Raw genomic sequence first — 17,721 nt, forward strand, 5'->3', positions numbered from 1 at the left:
GTGCTAGTGTTTACGTAGTAATCTTTAGCAGATATGTCTGTAGTTTACTTGACATTTTAAATATATACATGTAATTATAATAACCAACAAGATGTTCATTCATATTTTTCTTTGAGTTTTTCTAGGAAGTATATTCCTTGATATATAATCAAAAATATTAGCAACTGGAAGAGATATGGGAACATATGTATATGTGTAACTGATTCACTTTGTTATAAAGCAGAAACTAACACACCATTGTAAAGCAATTATACCCCAATAAAGATGTAAAAAAAATATATATATATATTAGCAACTAAAGATACATCTGGCAGGCCTCAGCTAAAGCCTATAAAAAAAATTCCTAACAGCTTAACTGCCAAACTGTCACTTTATTCTTGCTTCTCTGAAATCTGATGCCAGATCACCAAATATGGGGTGTTTTAAATTAAGCACTCTTTTATCAATATATCCCATTTTTGGTAATTCATTTTCAGTTTCTAGGGGAATAGAAGCCAGACTCAATTATGTGGCTGTTAAATAACACTTGTGTATAATTTACCTATAATAATAACCTAAAGATGAGCTATGAAATTAGATTTTCCACATTCTAATTGATACAGCATTTCAAGTTATGGGAAAATAAAATATTTTGGAGGGTTAAGGAAGTCTGGACAGAATCATTTAAAAGTTTGCTTTTCAAAACAGGTAAAATTGGTAAAAACAAGGCTTTTTAAAGTGATAGCATTCTTGGGAATAGTCTTAAAGATTCTGATCAATTATAAGTTTGGTCAAAACTTAGCAAGAGGATTCCCTAGCTCATGTTCACGTTCCACTGAATCTTAACTGATTCCAATTGTTTCTTAAACACATTTCTGAGTAAACTACTTAGTATGGAATTTCATTTTTCCTTTTTGTCCTAGATACTTAACACATTCTAATACTACATTTGAAGTTACTAAATCCTTTTTAATATTTGCTGTAAGTATTGAATACTGTTTCTATTTCACTGAATCATTGAATAGAAATAGAAATAGAAAAAAACATTTTTGTGATGATAAGCAACATTGAACATTACTTGGCACTTTTGTCTATACATTTTTCAAAGAAACATAGGAGATACTTTTAACTGGTAGGTTATGGAAAGAATTTTGGCTGACTAAACTATGGAAAATTGGAATATTTCCATGTTACCAAGACAGTATTGCTGTTGAGGAAGATGATTTGATATTAGATGTAACATCTAAAGATTATGTCTGTGATTGTTTTGACAATAGGCCTTTCATAATCCCAGAGTTTAGCATTTTAACAATAAGGACTTAATGCTCTTTATGTTTTGTGTTGTTTTTTTCTCAATCTTTTATTCGCTTCTAAGTCCACATGGGTTTGTGGATAGTAGGAATTGTCCATGTAGGTGGGAGTATCACCCTAGAGCCATGATTTCTGTTATTACCTTGCATAGAGATGGAGAAAACAGAAAGCATGCTTCTTGACTTGCTGTGGATACCTCTTTATGTAAATGTTTGTATCTTTCATTCAGGTCCCTTGCATTTCCTCTGTCACTTTTACCGGATTGAGGGAGAGGGACAGTGGGAATGTGAAGACTTGCCTGGCAAAACTCCACCTCTGACTGAACCTAATTATTTGCCTTCTCTTAGTTTGCAGCTGAGTCACTGATAGTGAAGAAATTCACGACCACAGATTTCATTGGCGCTCCGCGCTAAAGCAGTCTTCCAACACTGTTGCTCAGCACCTAGACAGAATGTCTGTTTCACACCTTCATGTCTCTCAAACTTTTAGCACCGCCCTTTACCCTCATCCCACCCCCTAGCTGATAACCTTCTTTCATTCACAGTGGGGGAAAAAAAGCGTTCACTTTCCTTCTTTTGAATCTCCCCACTTTCCAGCCATCTAGACTCACATTGTCTGTGACAGAAGCAGTCCCATTTTGGGAAGAAGTGTATCTGCTCCTAACAAAAGCTGGCCAGTGCACCTCTTTCCAGCTTCTCAAGGACTTTGCTCCTTCTCCTGCGTCTTTATTATTACCTTTTCTACTGAATTTTTCCTTTCCACCTCAAACATGCTCTATAATTATCTTCTGTCTTAAAAATATCTCTTAACTGTCCCATATTCCCCTTCAGACTCCTGTCTTTGCTCCTTTTATAATCAGAGTCTTCAAAAGAATAGCTTACATATACTGTTTCCATTTTCTTACCATCTTCCACTTATTTATCAACCAACTCCACTCTACCTTTTAACCTCCTTTTCCACTGAAACTTTTTGTCAAAGTCACCAGTGACTTCCATTTTGCCTGTTTTAAAGTATACTTCTTTGTTCGTACTTAGTAGATTTTTTAACCCAGTTGCATTTGACATAGTCTCTCGCTTCTTTTTTGAAACTTTTTTGGCATCTATGACACCACTTTTGCCTACTTACTCTTATTAGCAACTCTGGCTGGTATTCAGTAACCATTTTTGATATTTCTTATTCTATAATTCTCAGTATTTTAGTAAAACCCCTCGTCTGTGCTCTCTTTTCTACATGCACTCTGTCCCTGGTTAATTGCATCAATTCCCGTAGCATTTAATATCTCCTCTAAGTTGATGATTCCCAAATGTATATTAACAATCTGATTTTCTACCCTGAGTTATAGACTCCTGTGTCCAACTGCTTATTTGACTTCTTTTTGGTTATCTTTGGACATCTTAGGTTTAATGTGTCCAAACTGAAATTTAATTTATCCTCTTATCCTTCCCATCTCACTAATCTCTTTCATCTTGGTCATTTCATATCTTAGTAAATTGTAACTGCTGCTCATGTGCTTATTTTAATAGCCTGTGAGTTACTGATTCCTTGCTTTCCTTTATGTCCCACACCCAATCCATCAGCAAGTTCTGTTGGTTCTGTGTCTAAAATATGTTCTACATCTTTCCATCTTACATCATTTGTTGTCCACTAATTGATCTCTCTTCATTTACTCTTGTTCCCTTATAATTTATTCTCCATGCAGCAGCCAGTATGAGTATCTTAAAATGTTAAATAATATTATATAGTTTTGTTGTCTGAAACCCCTCAAAGACTTCTAATTGCGTTTATAAATATAAATACAAGAGAAAAAACTCAAACTCCTTACTGTGGACCTAAAAGAACCTATATGGCTGGGCCCTTGCCTATCTCTAGCCTCATTTCATACCACATTCTCACTTCCTAATGATCATTACGCTCCAGCTGTACTGGTTTTCTTTCAGTTCCTTGAATGTGCCAAGTTTTCTTCTGCCTCTTTCTGTTGGATTCTGAGTCTTTGTACTTACTGATCTCTGTACCTGAGAAGCTCTTCCTTTTTTTTTTTTGGTTCTCAGCTCAGATGTCACCCAAGGGAGGTCTTTGATAACTACCCTAGCTAGATTCATCTTCCTTTCCTGTCCTCCCTAAAATTTTATTTTCTTTTATATAGCCCTATTTATTTCCTGAAAAGTACTTATTAAAATTTGTAATTATTTTATTTTTTATTCATTTGTTTATGACTTATTTTCTCTTATTAGAAAATGCTCTCATAAAGACAGATTTTATTTATCTTGTTCTATGTAAGCCTCTTTCTCTTCCCAACAATAGTCACTCTTTAATGATACTGTTAAGACTTATCTTTAAGCTAGTATAACCTATATAGAATATTTAGCTATATTATAGTCTTTATAGTTTCAGTCCCATTTCATTCATTCTGAATGTTTCCAGTAGGCTCTGCAAATTTTATGATACCTAGGGAAGATGCTGTGAATGGATATCCAGTCATTTATTGCTTTTGGATCCATTATTTGCCCTCGGCTGTCCAGACCACATAAGACTGAATAACGTCGTTCCAGAAATATTTTATGATAACTTATGGAAATACTTTAAAAAAATCATTTTGATAAATGATAAAATCAAGACAGAAATATGGGTAGGAAGAAGAAATGGAGCCACGGTGAGGTTAATATATAAAATGCATGCCTGAAGAATAGTGTATCTAGAGGGGGCCACAGAGTTGGCTTTGGGTATAGTAGCTGAATTAGGAAGATAAAATATACTGAAGTGGAATTTGAAGTCAGTTCGTAGATCTTTTTTTAAAATTTGGACATCTTCACCCTTCATATTCTTGAATTTTATTTACATTCACATAGACCATTTGAAACTACATTCTATATACATAACCCAGAATCTAACATTTTGATTCTTATGTTATACATGGTCTTTTCTTGAATATTTAACAGAAGACTGAACCTTTGAAAATATGTTTATAAGATTATCTATTTAAAAACCAGATAGGTATGACTGTGAGCTGAAACTGTATAGGTTAAAATGAAATCTTCATAGTTTTATTTATAAAAAATATTTCAAAGTAACTATAAAATATTTTTTTCTTTCTTAGTAATGCCTATCAGACATCACTTTTAGTTGTTTCTTAAACTAAGTCTAGAAATGTCTTCATTTTGTGTGTTATCTGTAATTTTTTTCCATGGTAAGGAGCTTCTTATAATGAGAGAGTGTTAAATGAGGCATTCATCCCAGTGTGTTATAGTTTAATTGCCTCCTTTGGTCTTACTTTAATCTAAGAAAGAGAGGGTGGTTTCTTTGGATTGGGTGGGGATATCAGTACATACAAAACTCAGTTTTGGGGGCTCACCTTGAGAAGTGAGCCACCTAAAGGATCCATGTGTTTCTAATTAATGGACCACTCAGACCATGAGAATTGAATTTTTTAAAGATAGTGTTTCATGGCTTATGCGTGGATTCCTGCTTATTTACAAATTACTGTGTCTGCTCAGGTTTATACATTTATTTAGGTCCTTTCATAAGCGTTATAGCTGAATTGAGCTCTGTAGAAAAATTCCTGGGGAAGTAAGAACTCTGTTGTATGGCATAGCAAAACAAACCTTTCAAAGCCCAGATATTCAGTTTATAGTTTCCTTAAAGGGGATCAGGATCTAGTCAGATGAGATATAGGCAATTTAGAGATTAGAAACAAGTGGAAATATTACGTTAGTGACTTCCACTTTGGGGGAAGTAAAGAGATCAGAGGAACTTGGAAGTCAGTAAAGGAGTGACCAGTTCTAGGAGAAAAAAAACACAAGGATCACCTGGACAAAGGAGCAAGTTGGGAGTGGGGGACAGTTGATAGCAAGCAGATAAAGTACCACCAAATTAGATATAAAAATTATCCAGTGTCCAGGAAAAAAGACCCTATGTGTTGGAAGAGAGGCAGGACTTGAGGTTAGAACCAAACGGACCTTTGTTGGGTCAGCTATTGTTTATTGTTCTTTTCCATCAGTGGGAATTGTCATTAGGGAGACTAGCCAAGAGTCTTTCAGAAAAAAACAAGAAGAGCAAGGTTAGTAGTTTCAGGAGATGAAAGTACAAATTTCCCATTAGCAGTTCCTGACTCATTGTTGAGGATTTTTTTGTTATTGTTTTTAAAATTCAACCCAAAGGTATTCAGTGTATTCACTTTCGATTTTGGCTAATGTTAACAAAAATTAGTTCTCCAAGCATTTATTCATATTACAAATTATATATGTTTGTTTATACATTTTTAAAAAGATGTAACGTGTATGTGTCTTATGTGCCTTTAATACTTGAAACTGCTAGCAGAACTATTTGTTTAGACTGGTATTTCTGCTTGGAATTTTTAATTCAATATTTGCCTTTCCTAGTTAGCTGTGTGATGACTTCTTTCCTTTCCTTTAACTTGGCTGGGGAGACATACAACCAGCCTTCAAGTAAGCAAACAAATTCTTCTTTGAAAAGCACTGGGAGCATTGAATTAATGGTTCATGACATTATCATAACTAAATCTTTTTTTTTTTTGTAACTAAATCTTAATTTTCCAAGTTACAGAGCACCACTGCTTGTATTTAGAGCCTGCTATTGATTTGCTACATCACCTAGTGGGTCTAGGATGGAGACATAAAACATTTGGCAGTGCAAGAGAGAGGGTTTGAAACAACCATGAAGTTGGGTGATTTTTTTTTTTTTTTTCAGTTTTCTTAGCAAAACTTGACATATCTGTAATCTCTCTCTTTATGGTAATTTCTTTTGAAGCATAAAATGACAAACATTATGGCTGCATAATAATGCTTTATTTTATGTTGCTAAAAGTGTTACTACTATGCTGACAATAACTATGGGATATGTATATACCTAAAAAGAAGGCACTATACTATTGAGCGTCACAATTTATTTGTTAATGAATACTATCCTACTTGGTACTGGAGAATTTTCTAGGAGGAACTAGCACTGAGACACTTGAATTGTTAAATGAGACAAGTGATGACACTTGAATTGTTAAACCTTAATTGCCAATTGAATTGTTAAATGAGACAAGTGATGACACTTGAATTGTTAAACCTTAATTGCCAATTGAATAAAATTCTTTATAAATAGGGGACATGGTAACAAGAGGTTAGTGTCTCTGGCATGATTGATTCTGAAACAACAAACCAAATTTTACACTCTTATAATCTATATAAAAGAGGCTGAAAGTTATTTGGCAGTTTGTATAATTTGCTGTCAGTGTCAGTGAGAGAAATTCCATGTGCTCCCTCCATCAAATCTACAACTAATCTCTACTCATATACTCTGCCTCCTCTTTGGTTAGAGTGGATGACATTTTTCTGCACCTATCTAAAGCCAGTTCCTCCTCTTATCCACTGTAATTCACCTCCTTTGGTCTACTCAAGGACATCATTCCCGCATTTGCCCACTTCTCATTCATTATCTTTCTTCCTCCTCCCAATTAAACATTGTCCATCAGCATACAAACATATAAATTATCTCCCAAACTAAGACAAACAAACCTCCCTTGATTCTGTTCTCCCAACAATCAGCCGATTTCTCTGTTCCCCACTGGCAGCAAAACTTCTAGAAAAAGTATATATGCTTTGTCCCTCTACTTCTTTACTTCCCCTTTCTCTTGAACCTGTTCCAGCCAGGTTTTGGCCCCTGTGACTTCACTGAAACGGCTCTTGTCAAAGTCTTCATTGTGGTTAGTTCTCGGTCAGTATCTTTTTCATTGTTTCAGCAGACACAGCTGCTTACTTTATCCTTCTTGACACACTTTCATCACTGAGCTTACAAAACTTGGCTCACTCAGTTCTCCAGCCTCCTCACTGGATTCTCCTTACTCTTGCTGTTCTTCCTTCTCTTAAACACTGAAGTGTCCCAGAATTTAGTTCTTAGACTTCTTTATTATCACTTACTCTTTTAATGTGGCTTAAAGTAACATCATCAGTGACATCCACATTTACTGGTGAATTCTAGACCATTACAGTGAGTCCCTACTCAGTTTCTCCACTCAGATATCTGTTAGTTCTTTTCTTCCCTCTAATACTACTTGCTCCTTCTCTATTCTTCCTGTCGCAATAAATGGCAACTCCATTTTTCCTGTTATCTACACCAAAAACTTTGGGATCACTCTGCATCCAAACTATCAGCAAATTTTTCTGCCATTACCTGTAGTATATATCCCGCATCCAGACATACTTCCCCCTCTGAACGTTAGTGTTTGCTCTTTCCTTTGCCTGGAACACTCTTCCTCCAGATATCCATGTGGTTTACTCCCTCACATCCTTGAGGTCTTTGTTCAAAAATCATCTTAGGAGGAGAAGCCTTCCCTTATGACCATACATAAAACAACAACCACTCCCCCACAATCTTCATCACCCTGACCTTACCCTGCCCAATTTACTTCATAGCAATTATCCCTACTTGACACAGATAAATGCATACATGTATATTATATATGTGTGTGTATGTGTGCAGTGATGTCTGTTTTCTTCTCAGAACAAATGAGTAGGGACTATTTTTTTGTTCAATGTTTTATTTATCCCCAGAGCCTAAAACAATGCCTCATACGTAGTAGGTACTCAGTATTCTCTGCAGAATTTCATGTTATACTACTTTTATTTTTTATCTGTGACCACTGCCTCAGATAAAGTTTAAGAAAATGTTAAAGATTATGTAAATATTTTTCAGCTCAAAAGAAAAGGTAAATGATAATTCCAACATAAAAAGAAACATTTTAGCTGAAAAATATAAAACTTTTACTTTTTAAAGGGCTCTCTACTAATAAATTTCAAGTTTTTTCCAAATGCATAACTTTTCCATAATCTTAATTATTATTTGATTGAAATTAGTAGTTTTTATATATAGAGTAAATGAGATAACTGATATTTTTCAATTTTTCTTAGTATTGTAAAAGAGATGCAATTAGGAAAGCAATGTTCACTTTTAAATGTTTTGCTTATGGAAGATTTTACTTTCATTCCGTTTAATTACTTAAATACTCTTAGAGAACTCTATGTGTCTAATTCATCATAGTTAAATTAGAAGCATTTGGGTGTGTAAGTATGTATAGTTTATCATAATTTAATGATCAGTAATTTTTTGAGTAATTTGTTTTTAGTATTCCTCCATGAGACGTGTTTTATTTATACCCTTCTGTCTTTAATGTATAATCAGATTCTTACTATGTTCTGTTTTATTACTATCTTTTCACCTTTCTTTTCCTATCTGTGTCAGAATTTCTAAGGGGGCCTGAGATAGCTTTGCTCCGTAAGCGCCTGCAACAACTGAGGCTTAAGAAGGCTGAGCAGCAGAGGCAGCAGGAGCTAGCTGTGCGTACCCAGCAGCAGCCTTCCACTTCTGATCAGTCTTCTCGTGAGGGCTCTTCACAGGACCCTCAGGCTTCAGGTTATTAATGTCCAGTGTCCTTAAGCAGCTCGTAGAGTTGGTTTTTTAACACTGCTGCTGTGTAATAAGATGCTTCCCTTTTCCCCTTCCAAAGAAAGCTGATACGCTTGCAGCTTTTCCCTCCGTTTCTTGCATATGGTGAAATTTACCATCACATGGCTAGAGGGACAGATTGGTAGCAGCACTTGCTAGAGAGACAAATATAAAATAGTCCGTTATTTATTTGTAGTTTTAGAGAAGGGCAAATATTTATTACTTTTATGGCTAATGAGATACTATGTAATAATCTAGTGAACATAGAGCCTGTGTTGATAGTTCTGTTGAAATGTCCTATATGCTGAGATGATAACTGTACTTATGGCTCCTAGTTCCTCTTCTTTTCTTTTTTGCTTTGAAAGTTAACCAGTATTTCTATTCCCATATAAGCCTAGTAATGCTAGGTTTTAGAATTATAATGTTGTTTGGCCATTCTAGCATGCTGACTCAATCATCCCCTTCTGTAATTATTTGAAATTTTTCAATATTTGCTTACTTATTCCTCCTACACATAATCAACTTTCTGGTATACAGGGCAGCAAAAATATTCCAGTTTTATGTTCCTGTTTTTATGTGATAAAACTCTGATAAGACAGTAATAATCTGTGCCACTCTCTTTTTTATTGAGTATTTTAGTGGCTCAAGTTTTTTTTTATGGCCAAAAAGCTCATGATGCTCAATAAACATTTGTTGAAAGAATTAGTGAAAGATATCGCATAAAATAATCTGTGAACTTAATTCTTTCAAGATGGATAGTAGATAGTATGTATCCTGTACTCTAGGTACTATAGTAGGTGCTATCATACTAAGGAGATTATACTACTTTGATACACTTTGTTTTGGCACCCTAAGGAGTGTTGAGTTGGGAATTAATCACTTTGAGAACTCTGATTAAATTACTTGGAATTAATCTGTTTATTGGTAGAACTGGACAACCTCCAGTTTATAAATATCTGTTCCACTAAGTGCTGTGGTAATAAAAGCATATTATATAATACCATGGTGAAATAAAATAGATTTAAATAACTGCAATATAGGTGTGATGTTTGGAACAAATTATGGACCTGATTTTTAACTTAGTGTTATATTAATAGAGACAATATCAGTCAAGCAAAGAAGATGTCTCTCTCTCTGTCGGTTTTTTTTTTTTCTTACTCTAGGGAAATCTTTGCCTATACTTAGAGCTAACAAGAAAGTTTGATTAGATTACAGTTGTGACATTTAATAATAATACATTTTGCTATGATTTTGTGCTGTATATAAAACTCTAGCTCAGGGGTTTTAAAAGTAAAAATATACAACATATAAAACAATAAGAAGGAAGATAAAATATCCCTACATGTATAAATATTTTTTCAATACTGAAATTTAGCAGATAACAAACCAAGTATTAAAGTGAATTTGAGTATAAAGCAAAACTGTCTACATTATCAGTAGGGAAATGTACATTGTGGACATTAGGAAAATATTGACACTCAGTCTTTATATCTAGTTTATCAGTTTGAATCAAAGCAAGTTCTTTTTAGAATCAGAAAGCTTTAGTGTGATTATATGGTCTTTGTAAAATAAGATGCTGTTTTCCCAACTCTAAGCATCATTCTTATTAAATAGTGCCTAGTTTGATAACCAGTATATTTTAAAAAGCCAAAGTTGAGTTAGATGCCTTGCCAGTTTTGAAGTTGAGAAACATGTTATCTTAATTTTGTTATTAAACAACTTACTTGGGCTGCTGAGGCTGCCCACGTGGACCAATATTAGAGGCCCTTAGTGTGTCGCTCAGTGTATGTTGCTCCCTTCACCTACAAGGTGAAATACGTCATCTCTATCATACACTTTTAACATAGCATTCATATGAGACCCCTAGTAAGTCTAACCTCTAATATGGCCTGGGTTCATTTGTTCATTTGTTAGTGTTACTTTTATCTGTCCTCACATGTTAGGAACACTATTTGGTAATTAAAAACTTTAAGAACAGTTAAATAATGTATTGTTAGTTTGTTACAAGGACAACTAATAAAGTATATATATTTTGTCCATTTAGTAAATTTTGTGTGCGAGGAAAGATGAGTTGACTTAATGCAAAATTCTTCATTTCAAAACATTCAAATTATAAAAATGCAGAATAGGAGTTAAATTTATGAAATTCAACAGGGAGATAGGTTTTATTTGAATAACAATTAGTAAAACATTTTCTTATACTTCATGATGTATGAATACAATTTTGTGTATGTATATTATGGACATTAATTGATCCATTCACTCATGCTAGATGTTACGACTAAAGTCATCAATAAAGAATAGCACAGAATTAACATTCTAGATTTTAACTTTTTAACACTAGAAGACTGCAATTCTTATAAAACATTTTCCCATTATGTTGTTGTCTTCACAGTGTCAGCAAGTGATGATACTGTCAATAAATGATACTTCTATCATTTTCTCACCTATTGAAGCCTTTTAGGTATAAGATATTCAAAGGAGACATTAATGTGATTTGGAAACCAAGAAATTTTAACAAGTGTAGAATTTCTGAATGATTACATTGTCTGATAAATTCTTCATTCTCTTTTCAAAATATAGGACTCATGAGAATATTTTGTGAAAGGCTAAGTGTATGATGAATCTACCTAATACCTAATTTCTGTAGGAAAATGGGATCAAGCCATCAAGCCATTTTATAGAAATAATCTACATTTTAATGAGATCAAATGGGAAGGCGCCTGATGGTAATATTTCTTGGCAGTTGAAAACTAAAACATCATTCCAAGGCACCAAGCTAAATAAGCTAAGCTAAATGAGCTAAATAAGGTAGATGTTAAGGTATGTTTAAACAATGGTTCCCCCCCCCCTTTTTTCAGCTGTGAAATCAGAATTTCATGGAGAAGTTCTAATATAAAATACATAAAAGTGACACTGTTGTGATTGAACATAAAGAGAGTTAAGAAATGACAACCCAACTCCTTGTCCTTCTTGCCACCCCCAAGCCACCTCTGCTCTCTGAAGCACACTTTGAAAACCACTCCTCTAAAAGAATTTTTGACACCTGTAAATGATAATTATTCATAGCTAATTACCAAACTTTTTATTTTTCAAAGTCAGTGTATATATATTTTTAAAATATTTTCACTTTAGTTTTTTATAAAAAGTGCACTTTTTTCTAGGCTTTTAGGAAATACATCACAACTCATTTCTAGTCTTCCATTTTTTTTTTTTTTTAATCATAAAGAGATGAATTTGCCTTCATCAGATCACTGCCTGGGTGTTAGACTGACTGAGTTCTTGTCCCTGGCCCTATGACAAAAGACCTTGGGCAGGTCATTTGGCTGCTTTATGCCTCAGTTTCCCAATTATTGATTTATTTAAGTAGCATGGCCTGCCATAATTTATAGAGATGGCATAAGAATGGGATGGAGAATACGCTATGAAGTTTTTATACTCCTAAGTAGAACAGTACACATAGTAATGGACTATCTTAATTATAGTGACTTTAATTTACTACTTCAAGATGTCCTCATTTTACGGCCATGTAAGGTTGATAGCATTCAGGGTTTTTTGTTTTTTGTTTTTTTTTTCCCCGATACGCGCAGGCCTCTCACTGTTGTGGCCTCTCCCGTTGCGGAGCACAGGCTCCGGACACGCAGGCTCAGCGGCCATGGCTCACGGGCCCAGCCGCTCCGCGGGCACGTGGGATCTTCCTGGACCGGGGCACGAACCCACATCCCTTGCATCGGCAGGCGGACTCCCAACCACTGCGCCACCAGGGAAGTCCGCATTCAGGGTTTTGAATGAGCTGTATGTATGTTTATCAGATGAATGCCGTAAACAGCTATGGCAGAGGCATTCAGCATATGGCTGATTTTAAACCCAACTCTGTTTTTCCATTTCAGGTCCCCTGAGGTCATGGGTTGCTGGCTCCTGCTCAGAGTGACAACACCCTGTGGAGTCTGCTGGTACTGGCCCAACCACCACAGAGCCCCACTGGAGCATGGAGCCAGCCTAGAGAGGGTGTCAGGTAGGAACTGTTTTTTCACTTTATGGCACGGTTTTGCCGATTGGAAAAGAAAAAAGTAAATTTTATACCCCTTAAAGGGTATAAAACATTGGTGAATATTTTAAAGGGCTTTTCAAAACTGAGCCATATTGGAAAAAATCAGCACTTACCCTGTCCTGTGCAAGCAGGCTCTATACAACATCCAGTTCCCCGCAGTGTCCACGATGTCAGTTACACGTAGCACTTCTCAAACAGATGCGTTTGACCCAGGTTTTTAGTGATTATAATAACATAAGCAGTTAGTAAATCAGATGTAATGTTGACATCGTTCTGCAAGTACTTCTTAACTACTTTGAATGACAGGATCCTGAGCAAAACAGTGATGGGTCTCTTGGCACTTTAAATGCGGGACCAGGCTCCATGTTTTTCAGAACAGCCTCCTATCATCATTTTTCATTCAACACCATGTTTCTGAAAAACAAGCAAGTAATAACATATATGCTGTCTAAGTAGTTTACATGGATTATCTCATTAAATCTTCACAAGAACAGTATGTGGTAGATATTGTAATTATCCCCATTCTACAGATGGAGAAACTGAGACTTAGAGACGTTAAATAACTTGCCCACGGTTACAGTATTACTGAGTAGGAAAGCCAGATTTGAACCCAGGGAGTCTGACTAAAGAGTTCTTGTTTCTTAGATTATAATCCCTTATTTCTTTCTACAGTTGAAAAAGTTCAGATGTCAAGGGGCTAAAGAATTTTCTCAAAACTAAAACACGAAATTTTTGGAGATACACAGTAATTAACCATGAGACACCTTGAGCTTAGACTGAAAGAGCTTTTATCTCTACTTTAAAAATAATAATAATCTAAGATATTTCCAATAGGCTGACCAACTGTATTGCATTTTGTAATAAATTATCATTGGACCATATTGTCAGATTTTTATTTTGTGATAGTGCTTTCTAGAAGACATTTCACAGAAAGATGGAATAGAGTATGCAAACACTGAAGCAGTCAGCATTGAACTAATACTTGTTTGTCTTTTTAATATTAGATATTCTGATGATTATTGTGTTAACATTTTGAAATATTTCTGTAAGTTGGAAGTTATGGGTATTGTATTTCTGAATATCTAGTGATATAGAGACATTTTACTTCAAATGTTTTATGTGACAGGAAAGTAATCCTTCCAAAAACAGTTGCATGGTGCCCAAAATTAAAAATAGAATGGAAGCAATGATCAAGAAGGATTTCTTCTTAAAGATTGGTCTTCAACATGGAAAGAACGACAACTCCCCAGATATACACGATATCTGTGACAGACTGTAAAACCAAAACTTTAGCTTAATATCTTTCTGTTTTAACCTAAACTTTGTTAATATTTTAAATACTTCGAGTTTGAAAACACACAATTTTGTGGAGATGATAGCATTCTAGATCCTTTCTCAATGTGTTTTATTTAAAAGCTTACATAACGTGCACTTTAATAAGATTTGTACATTCCATAATATTCATGAAAATATTAAATATTTGAAAAAAGATTGCTTGGAAAGTTGTTACTTTTCTGAGGGTTCTTAATGAGAGTATAATGAAATGTATAACAAATCCAAAGGGATAAAAAATATTTCATAAGAGGCTTTCTGGGAAGATTTTCCAATATTTATTTCACTGTGAGTCACATTTTTATTGTTTTTCTTAAAGAATATAATTTTGTTTGTCTCTAAAGACTGACTCATCTGCTCTTCAAAAAGAACATAGATAGGAATGTTGTATCTAACTCTTGAGATGGATATTTGAGAAGTCTTAGAAAAGCAAAGCAAAGCATGGCTAGATTAGGGAACCGATTAAAATACTATCATTCCTACTTTCTTTTTTGGGTAATACAGATTTGTTGAGCTGAATATTCTGATGAAGAGGTGATAAGTAAGGATACTTTAAGTAAAAGCTGTTATTTAAATAATGATCATGCTTTATCAAAATCTAGTAATACAAACATTTATGAGCACACTGGTTATCTCAGAAGGTAGACAATTTAAGATTGATACCAGTAGTCCCGGTAGCAGGATTCAGACTTTTTAAAGTGTACAGATTGAAGCAGTCAAGTGGTATAAAATTGCTAAGAATCATGGATATTTAAGAAACTCTTAGCTATTGAGTTAAGGACACTTAAATCAAAATATTTACGTTTGGGGGAATAATGTGCTACTATGAATAGAAACCGATCAGTCAAAAGTGCAGAGTTTTTGTTTTATTAACAGCATTTGCTACGAACAGAGCATAGGCTGTTAGAAACTAGGAATTATTCTTACAGTTAGTAGAGAGCTATGCTTGCTATCCACATTTTCCCTCTTCCTGTAGCTTCACTAGCACACTAAAACCCAAGCCAGGAATAGAAGCCACCTCCTTCTGTTCCCCAGTGCCTTTCTTAGTTACCAGGTCCCTAGGATGACCAGGAAGGAAGGAGAGTGTTGGATCTAAAAATGTGACTTGTCCTCTGTCACATAGCTAATTATTGTCAAATCAGGGTTGGAATCAACACTGAATAACTCTAGACCGGTGCTTTTCCATTTTATCATGCTGCCTTTTGTTATACCAGTGTTTTTCAAGCAATAGAACCCATTTATTTTTAAAACAAATTATTGTACATAGAAACTCAGTATATCCAAAGGATAAAAATAAAATGTTCTGTTTGAAGCCAAGGTGGAAAGCATGAAGCCCAGACCATGAGCCTTCTCGTTGCCTCTCTTTTCCTTTTCTCACCGGGCACCTAAAGAAACCTAAGCCTTCACAGTACAGTTTTAATATGCACAACATACCACAGAGTTTTAAAAATCATCTATGTTTCTGTGATGGTAATTACTTCATTGAATATTTCTCTTATGAACTATTTTCTTTGTCTTAAATCTTCACTGGAGCTCTTTTTTCAGCTCAAGATAACATCTAGCTAAGTGTAGTGAACATCTTATTTCAGGCTCTGAATCCTCCAATCCAAAATGAAAGCCATCTTGAGGAGCTGGAGAGAGGGTTTGAGAAGAACAAGGAGTCTTCCTTTTAGCAAGGGAGATACACTGTTTCTATTTTATCTACCTTGCACCTTGTGCCTGTGCTAAATGAATTTGATAAAAGGTATATGCATGGAAGTAGAAGAATATTTTCTCAACTCATTCTCAAAGTTGCTAAACGCTTGCCTGGAATAACATATCTTAAGCACATGGCCCTGCTTACTCACTGCTTGGGAAACACACCACAGTACTTACTTCTATTCCCCAACCTTATACATTTGTTTCTTAAGCTTAGAGATGATCATAACATTGCTGTGCAGTTTTCTGCTGCTTACTTTTAAGTTGAAATCTCATTTTTGTTTCAGATTCTCCTTCTTCTGTGGTTAACAAACAGCTCGGATCCATGTCACTTGACGAGCAACAGGGTGCGTGCAACAGGAGATGCGCTATGCCCATCCATCCATAGTTTTATGGCAATGCATAAACCAAGCTCTCTCTCACTTTTTCAAAGCATTTCATTTTGATTATGGTCTGATAGTCAGTATTTTGTGGGCTGAATTACCTTAGGTGGTATTATGCACAAAGGGCCTCCTTGGCCTATACAAATTATTTTCTGTATAAGCTAATTTCTACCTTTGGCCCTTTATGCCAACTTTGGAATCTCTTCCTATAATGGTATTATAATGGATATAATATCGATCCTTTTTTTAATTCTAGCTATCATAAAATTGTGTAGAACTGTGGATGTGAGGTTAGCATATTACCTAGTGGCTAATTTAGAAAAAGTTATTTGAACATAGTAATGTTCTGTATTACTGCATTGCTATAATAATGATACTTGATTTTATGTCTCACTCATCTGGTAGTTAAACGCCTGATAGCTTTAACTTTAAGGAATACAATTATGAATGCAGAGATAAGCTCCAAAGCCACCAATCAGAAGGGAAAGTAGCTTCCACTTCCCCTTGCACTTTTGAAGTAGGAGAGGTATAGAATCCACCTTGAAGCCTTGAGTGGAGGCTGATGAAGTAGATTTTACAAATATTTTTAAAAAATTGAAAAAGAATAACTTAGCACTGTAGCCGTAAGCTTTAGTTGGCTAAAAGTTTACATATGTAGGATGACTCATAGGTCAACAGTATCGGGGAAATGAAATATTGAGGGAGTGCCTCTTTAGTGTGAAATAGATCTAACTTTAACTGTCTTCTTAGAGGATTATTCAGAAACTATTTTCGAAACAAATTAGAAAACTTCTGTACATCTGATCTTACTATTCTTTATAGACCTGAGTTGACAGATATTTGCTATAGATTTTTCTGTTCTTGAGAATGAATGAATGAATTAGTAAATGAATTTGAGAACTAAGAAATTATGTGTGTTTTATCTTTATACATTTATTGTAGAGGTATTCTCAGTAAATAATAAGGTATAAAACAATTATAGCATTATATTATAATATATTTTACTACTGTTTAAAACTGCCCTCTAATGAAATAATCTGTTTTTGGTAAGGCTATATGAATGTAAATACTACCAGAGAGTTTGTAGCCAAGTTCATATTTTATTTAATCTTACAGAATAATTTCCATAGAATTATATTGAATATTATATTTAAGTTGGTAGTTAATGTACATATGTTACGGCATATGCCAGAAAGAGATGAGAATATAGGATAACTTCCATATTTTTGCCATCAATGCCTGGGTAAATGATGGTGCCATTTACTAGGGTAAACTAGTTCGGAGGCAGAAATCAAAAGGTTCTTTATTTTTTTGGCCGTGTAAAGTACGATATGCCTTTTAGTCATATGAGTAGAGATGTTATATAAAAGGTCAGATATTGCATACGTTTGGCAGAAGCTGCATGATGATAGACCGTCATCAATGTAGCTTTGCAATAAGTTCTCTGAGCAGAAATGTTCTAATGACAGGATATCCAAATGAATTAAATCCTGAGCTTTTACATGCCTTTTTGTTCAGCAG

At 34.7% G+C, this 17,721-nt stretch overlaps 1 protein-coding gene across 4 annotated transcripts in view; it reads left to right on the top strand.

Moving 5' to 3' along the window:
• The window catches only part of DCAF6 (DDB1 and CUL4 associated factor 6), a 168,797-nt gene that overhangs the window by 88,919 nt on the left and 62,157 nt on the right, over window positions 1-17,721 (top strand). For 2 of the 4 annotated variants that reach the window (XM_007458100.1, XM_007458101.1), the window contains 2 exons: window positions 8,533-8,703; window positions 16,105-16,164. The exons of 1 other annotated variant lie outside the window; for it this stretch is intronic. In XM_007458100.1, coding sequence (XP_007458162.1) covers window positions 8,533-8,703; window positions 16,105-16,164 — 231 coding nt within the window. The remainder of the gene's footprint in view (window positions 1-8,532; window positions 8,704-16,104; window positions 16,165-17,721) is intronic. One more of the 4 variants, XM_007458102.1, reaches the window with a different exon arrangement.

The sequence above is a fragment of the Lipotes vexillifer genome, unplaced genomic scaffold (assembly GCF_000442215.2).
Source record: "Lipotes vexillifer unplaced genomic scaffold, Lipotes_vexillifer_v1.1 scaffold189, whole genome shotgun sequence".
NCBI classification, from domain to species: Eukaryota; Metazoa; Chordata; class Mammalia; order Artiodactyla; family Lipotidae; genus Lipotes; species Lipotes vexillifer.